Source organism: Oryza sativa, chromosome 1 (genome assembly GCF_034140825.1).
Source record: "Oryza sativa Japonica Group chromosome 1, ASM3414082v1".
In the NCBI taxonomy this organism is placed as follows: Eukaryota; Viridiplantae; Streptophyta; class Magnoliopsida; order Poales; family Poaceae; genus Oryza; species Oryza sativa.
In genome coordinates this window covers 27,234,448-27,240,967 of record NC_089035.1, presented here as the reverse complement: position 1 = coordinate 27,240,967, position 6,520 = coordinate 27,234,448, and the positions used below count along the sequence as shown (strand labels likewise).

Genomic DNA, 6,520 nt, shown 5'->3' with positions numbered 1-6,520 from the left:
GCCTGATCTCCTACTAACCTTATTCTCTACGAATCATACTACTGAAGTAGATCGTACAGATTATCCCCTCACGAGTCACGACACCGCTCATTCAAGCGTGGGTTGGGAGTTTGTTGATCGTCTACTTGCAGAGAGCCAGGCAAAGCGACTCGACGACGGATATGATGAACTGCTTGGCATGACTGCATGAGCATCCAAGTGCAGGCTGAACCGCTGAAGGGACCACCCACATGCGATTGCTGCATCAGTTTAGTCAAGTTCAGTGTCAGGGCACAAAACACCCGACGACCACACTGAAAGATCTGGTGGCAACGTGACGGCAGTAACAGTGACCAAAAGGCGTTAATCCGACACCAAGAAGGCAAGCACATGACACGAGAGACAGAGATAACCAATGATCAGAACAGACGAAATCAGCACATGCTTCATGCTGCCTCGGCCGAAATGTCAGCTTAAGAACTAAAGAACCCAACTCAACGCAATACAGCATCTCAGCTACAAATAGCACACGCTCATCGGTCACGACATCGGAGCAGCTCTATGGACGGAATAATATCCTGAGCCTTCTCTTTACAAACATCCCAGCAAACTCAGCTGCAAATCCTCTAGCTTCTTCCTCTCTCGCCATGCTCAAATGCTGTGACAGCCGCTCCAACTTCTACACGCTACCTACCGTTCTCTTTGCTCGCCGTCGTTCTACTCCTCAGCCGTCTCAACTCGACCACGACGACGCTGATGTTGTCCTTGCTGCCACGGGAGATGGCGAGCTCGACCAGCAGGGCGGCAGCATCGGCTGCGGTGCTCCCGGAGACGGATTCTGGGTACTTGGAAGCTGCCCGCCCGCTTAAGCAATTTCTCGCAATCTTGCAGGCCACATCGTTGGATACCACATCCCACAGCCCGTCGCTCGCCAATATGAGGAACTCGTCCTTGTCCGTCCTGTCCATGACTGTGACCTCAGGCTCAGCTATTACATATGGCTTGAGGTAATAGTCTCCTGAAATTGCAGAAGAGATGAAAGAACTTCAATTCAGTGATCAATTCAAAATAGAGCTAGAGTCATGACTAGTGATATGACTGTATCTATAAGATTATAACTTGTGATGGTTTATCAAAAATCACAAGTGGTCTGCTTTGCCCATCTCAGGGAAGTTGGCAGTTTGGCACAAGAACCACTACTACTATGCTAGTGTAGAATGACTTTAATGGAGCGCGCCAAATTTTCAAAATGGCTGCATACTTGCATATGAAAAAATGATCTACATTCAGCTGTATATTCTCTCTTTCACAGATACTACAATTGCTAGTCTCAGCTAAAAGTATCAAGCATGTTGATTATCTTTGTTTAGAAAACGTTGAGGGCAACAGAAGACAAAAACGTACCAATTGACCTAGAAGTAGCAAGGACACCGAGGATACGGTATCCATTCCAATTGATAACCCTGCCACCTGCTGCTTCTACTCTCTCCATCTCGTCAGGTCTGTCTGGCTGTGTACAGTCAACAAAAGTTTCATTAACATTTGCTGCAACAAGCATTACGCCCCTGACAAAATGAAACCACAAATCAAGAGAAGTACTAAAGGAGGAAGCTAACCCCCAAAAATACACTGGTCACAGGAGAAAAATGCAAATATAAAAGGCTTTGTTTAGGCAAAGGGAGCAATACATAGTTCAGAACTTCCACATTTCAGGATATTATGAAGTTTATGTTTTTGTACTCGGCAGGTGGCAGACGAGACAATATGCACAACTTGTGGTTTAAAATGATGGATATGATGAAGCATCAGTGCTTTTGTATAAAGCTGCTCTAACAGAAAGGACATATTGGATGAAGCAGAGTTGGTATCTAAAGGAAGTATAATGCATGAACTGTCAGCGAATGTCAAGAAAATTATATGTTCTAGTTGCGGATATGTCAAGCCATATCAAGTGCGACTGGAAACTTTTAGCTTTTTCGGTATTGACAGTGTAACGAACAGGAAAATTGTTTGTCAACAACCTTCCTTAACCACTCTGCCAATTTCCTATCACCCCAAATAGAAATATCTAAATGAAGTGACAATATGACTACAATATCTTGGTTGTGCTGTGTAGCACGAACTTCCACGTATTTAGGAGCTGTGGCCAATATTTTGAACTTTCTCATCTCGCTAACAAATTTATTCAAGCACACATATAGGACTATTGAATATCTTTTCTGAACATCATTACAGTTCAAGGCTTGCATGCTATATAATCGAGGTTGGTCCCCACAATGACACTTAAAACGCCTAGCTGATGAATGACAATGCTTAACGCAGCAGCCTGACGATACTTCAATAAACAACTACCACACTTGATATAACTTGACACACCAGCATCTACAACACATTATTTCTTCACCTGCCTCTAGTAGTGTTCATGCATACACTTACTGTAGACACCAATCTCAACTTCATCACACCCTAAAAAGCCAAACGTTTTGCTCCCCATAGCTACATCTACCTTCTAGGCATGTATCATATACCTACGAGCACTGTCCAGTGTCCACAGCATGGCATTAGCATTGTAAAAACTGAAGAATATAGCAATTAAATATATGGATAGTCAAAGATGCCTCCAATACCAAAATCAAGTACCTTTGTGTACAGATTAAAGCTTAAGATAGCTTTTTTTCTGACATCTAAACATTTATTGTAGTTGAGAAAAAGATATATTAATTAAGAAAAACATCCAATACGGTACATTCAAGCTCAACAGGGCTGAATAAGATGCAAACACCGTGTAAATTGTTAAGGGCATGGGGGAGTTTTCTTTACAGAAACCGGTAAAGCAATATTATCCTAGAGAGCTGGAGTTAAATCGAACTTTGACTATATAAAAGTAGACCTTTAATTTGGCATCAATAAACTAAAGAAGTTAAGCTAGCCATCAATAACAAAGCAAAAGGTAGCTTGAGTCAATAGATGCCCGGTTGCACTATTTGAGCACAAGGGCATATGGCGGTACAAATCCAGACCTAGCCAAACACTGTAAAGAGAAACTTTGCTCACTCCTAATGCATACCACTACCAAACTTACAAAACTAAATAACACAAGTTGATTACGGCAATAGAAGCCCTTGCGGTTTCGTTCCGCGAAAGGGAACTTCATCACACTTAGGAAAGGGACAGGCAAAACAGAGAAAGCAGTTTGACACTCATGTTTGAAGTATCTCTCTTGGCAATTGCCAGTTTATTTTCGGCACGTGCAGAGTTGCAGCCTATGAGCCTATCTTTCCAAACCCCCACATAGCTGTACACAAAAGTCTTAGGGCCTGTTTAGATCAATTTGTTGTGGCAAATTTTCTTGGCAAAAGTTTTGGTGGCAAAAGATTTGGCATTGAAGTTTTGCTAGTTAGTGTTTAGATGCATGGTAAAGTTTTGCCATTTTACTAGTAAAGAGAGAGAGCACGGCTCCAAACGCACTTTTTGGCAAAATTTGCTACTCTAGACTCCTAAATGACAAAGGTCAGATTGTCAACTTATGCTACTAGTATTTAGATCCATTTTGACAAAAAGTGCTCCAAAACAGCAAAACATTTGCCATTTTGGAGGAACTAAACATGGTCTTAGTTTCCATGAAGTTGAACACGATTCTAGATACCATTTCAAAACAAAATATAAACAAAGGGAAGAACTCATCCTCAGATCCTCACCACAGTTCCAGGGAATTTAGCACCTAACGGCCTAGCGAAGACATTGACCTGACTTGTCAGTTAAAAGGCAGTGATTCCGCAATTCTCAACTCTAAGCAGCTAGGATAAATCATCTTGGATGTTGTATGTGTATTAGCCTGCCTCTTCCCAGAGGCCATAATCCCAGTTTAGCTAATTAATGCCCTGACCCTATGCTGCTGTCTGCCCATCATCTCAAGCATCACTGTAATGACAACCAGGAAGAAGCTTGAAACACATGCCGCGCGCTATCAGCAGATTAGCCCTGGTAGGACAAGGAAAAGCTGATGCTCGCCTTTGCCCACAAGGATAGCGAGAGCATCAGAAACCGATCCGTTCTATTCCAAACTGACTCTGAGCCATCCAAACTCTGCCGGCACACTCTTGGTACTACTACTTGGTAACCAGGAGCAGAGCACTATCACTCCTACACCACTCGACAGCTAGCCCCAATGGCGTACACAATGCACGTACGTACGTGCGCGCGCGCGCGCGCGCGTGTCGACACCTCTCCGCGACGATTAGTACTCCAGGCCGGATTTGGTCATTTACCCCCCCCCCCCCCCCCCCCAACGACTCCGGCCAGGGAGGTAGGAGAGTCTCCGCAAATTCACCCCCATTCGCACACAACGTGACAAGGCGGCCTAGTCCCACACGCCCACACCACACCACCGCACCCTCCTCTCCAATTCACCGCAAATCGCCTTCCGTTTTGGCGCAAACGTACGTGGTGGTAGCTAGTAGGGCGCGGTGATGTAGCCTTGCACGTACGTATCGGCAGCGGCGCCACAGTACGCTACCAAAAGCGACGAGTAGGCGAGCCAGCGGGGACGCTTCGACACGGCCCGCACGCACGAAAAGCAGAGGTGGTAGTTGTTGTTGTAGGCGACGCGGGGGGAGCGAGCGGCAAGGGCGACACCTGTACGTAACCACCACCCCCCCCCCCCCCCCCGGGGCCCGCCCGAGCGAGAGAAAAAAAAAATCTCGCGGAAAGCCCGAAACCGTGGTGCTTTGACGACGACGTCCACGCGTCCCTGATTCGCAGCAGGGTTCGCTGTTGCAGGTTGCACCCCGCAAAATCTAGATTAGTGTGGATCTGGAGCGCGTGGTTTGGAGGGGGGGGGGGGGGGGGGTAATCATGCCGTTGATGCATGCTTTCTTGGCGATGTGTTTTGTTAGGCGGTGAGGTGAGCGGGTGGGGGCGTGGCGTGGAGTGTGTACCTTGTGGTCGGAGGAGAGCGGCACGGCCACGCCGCCGCGGGAGAGGACGGCGCGGGAGTCGCCGCAGTTGGCGACGACGATGCGGCGGGGACCCACGACGGCGACGACGGCGGTGGAGCCCACCGTCTGCTCGCCCGTGTCGGCCTCCTCGGCGCCGCCGACCTCGCCGTCCACGCGGGTGAAGCAGGCCGCCATGGCCTCCTTCCAACGGGCGCGGTCCTCGTCCTCGACGTCGGCGCCGCCGCCCCCGCCCTGCAGCAGCCTCCGCACCCGCACCTCCTCCGCGAGCACCACGTGCATCCGCTCCCGGCACGCCTCCGCCACGCGGGACCCGCCGTGCCCGTCGTACACCGCGAAGAACCCCTCATCCTCCTCCTTGCCTTCCTCTTCCGCGACGCCGCTCCCCTCCACCGCCGCCTCCTTCGAGGCGGCCAAGAACGGCGCCGCGACGAAGATGGCGTCTTCCATCTCCCTCCGGCGCCCGATCACCGACACCGCCCCGTGCGACACGCACGCCGGCCATCTCGCCACCTCCGCGGTGGGCTCGGGCGCTACCTTAGCCGACTCCGACGAGTCGGAGGAGCTGTCCGACGCCGGCCGCACCCTCTTCGCGGCGTCATCCTCCGCCACCGCCGACGCCGTCCGCCCGAGCCTCCGGAGCTCAAGCCTCCTCCTCCTCGCCGACCTGGACACGGTGCCCACCTTCCTGTCGCCGGCGAGGACCTCCCGCACGGCCATGGCGGCATGATCCCGCCTGCTTGTGTCACTGCTCATTTCCCTCACCAGAGAGAGCAAAAGAGAGTGAGAGCGTGGCAACGCGAAACGGCATTAATACCCGCGTCCGCGGGGAAGAAAGGTCCGAGGAGCCATCCGGGCCGTCGGTTCGTCCTTAGATGGCACGGATGCGTGACAGCGAGGGCGGGAGCCCGTATCCGGACGTGGATCTCGCGGGCAGGGACGTGGACGGCCCAGATCAGCCGGCGCCCGGCCCGTGGCTCTCGCGATGAGCGGCTTTCCATCTCGGGGCTCGAGGAAGGGCGTGGTGCACCCGGCGCAGGTGAACCACAGGGAGGGGATCCGAACGCCCTGGTGGTGTGGCCGGGATGTCAGTGAGGTATGGCTCTTGTAGACAGGGTGCAGGGAACGGTCACGGCGGTTGGCGCTTTTAGGTAACGCGTGGGACCCGAGTGGGAAGGCGAGAGGGGTTACGTGGAGGTGAGAGAAAAGAGGGTTCTGTAGGGGCATGTCGTGCAATTTTGACTGGTGGGCTGAATTGGTAGATGCACACATACAGTGACAATCTCGACGTGTCAATAGCCCAACATGCTCAATTCTGTTTTTTGAATTTTTGCCAAGTGTATATCTCCTTAACATTTGTCAATTTTATCTCAGGGCATCCACAATGTACTACAAAAGTAGTTCATAGGGAATAAACTATTCCATTCAGCCATCTAGTAACATTGTGCAACTAGCCCATATAAAGAAAATAGCAAAAGGTATCAATATACATATAGACTACCCATATGACATAAATAATATTATCTATCTCTACTTCTCTCTCTTCTCCTAATGTCAGTCACATTGTATCCATATACATTGTGAGG

At 50.0% G+C, this 6,520-nt stretch overlaps 1 protein-coding gene across 1 annotated transcript; it reads right to left on the bottom strand.

Moving 5' to 3' along the window:
• Positions 1-384: 384 nt before the first annotated feature.
• Positions 385-5,740, bottom strand: LOC4324182 (probable protein phosphatase 2C 8). The gene is made up of 3 exons (NM_001428062.1): positions 4,917-5,740; positions 1,384-1,489; positions 385-997 (listed from the first exon to the last, which is right to left on the bottom strand). The coding sequence occupies exons 1-3, from the start codon at positions 5,688-5,690 to the stop codon at positions 666-668; spliced, it is 1,212 nt and encodes a 403-aa protein (NP_001414991.1). The 5' UTR covers positions 5,691-5,740; the 3' UTR covers positions 385-665.
• Between the last annotated feature and the right edge of the window lie 780 nt (positions 5,741-6,520).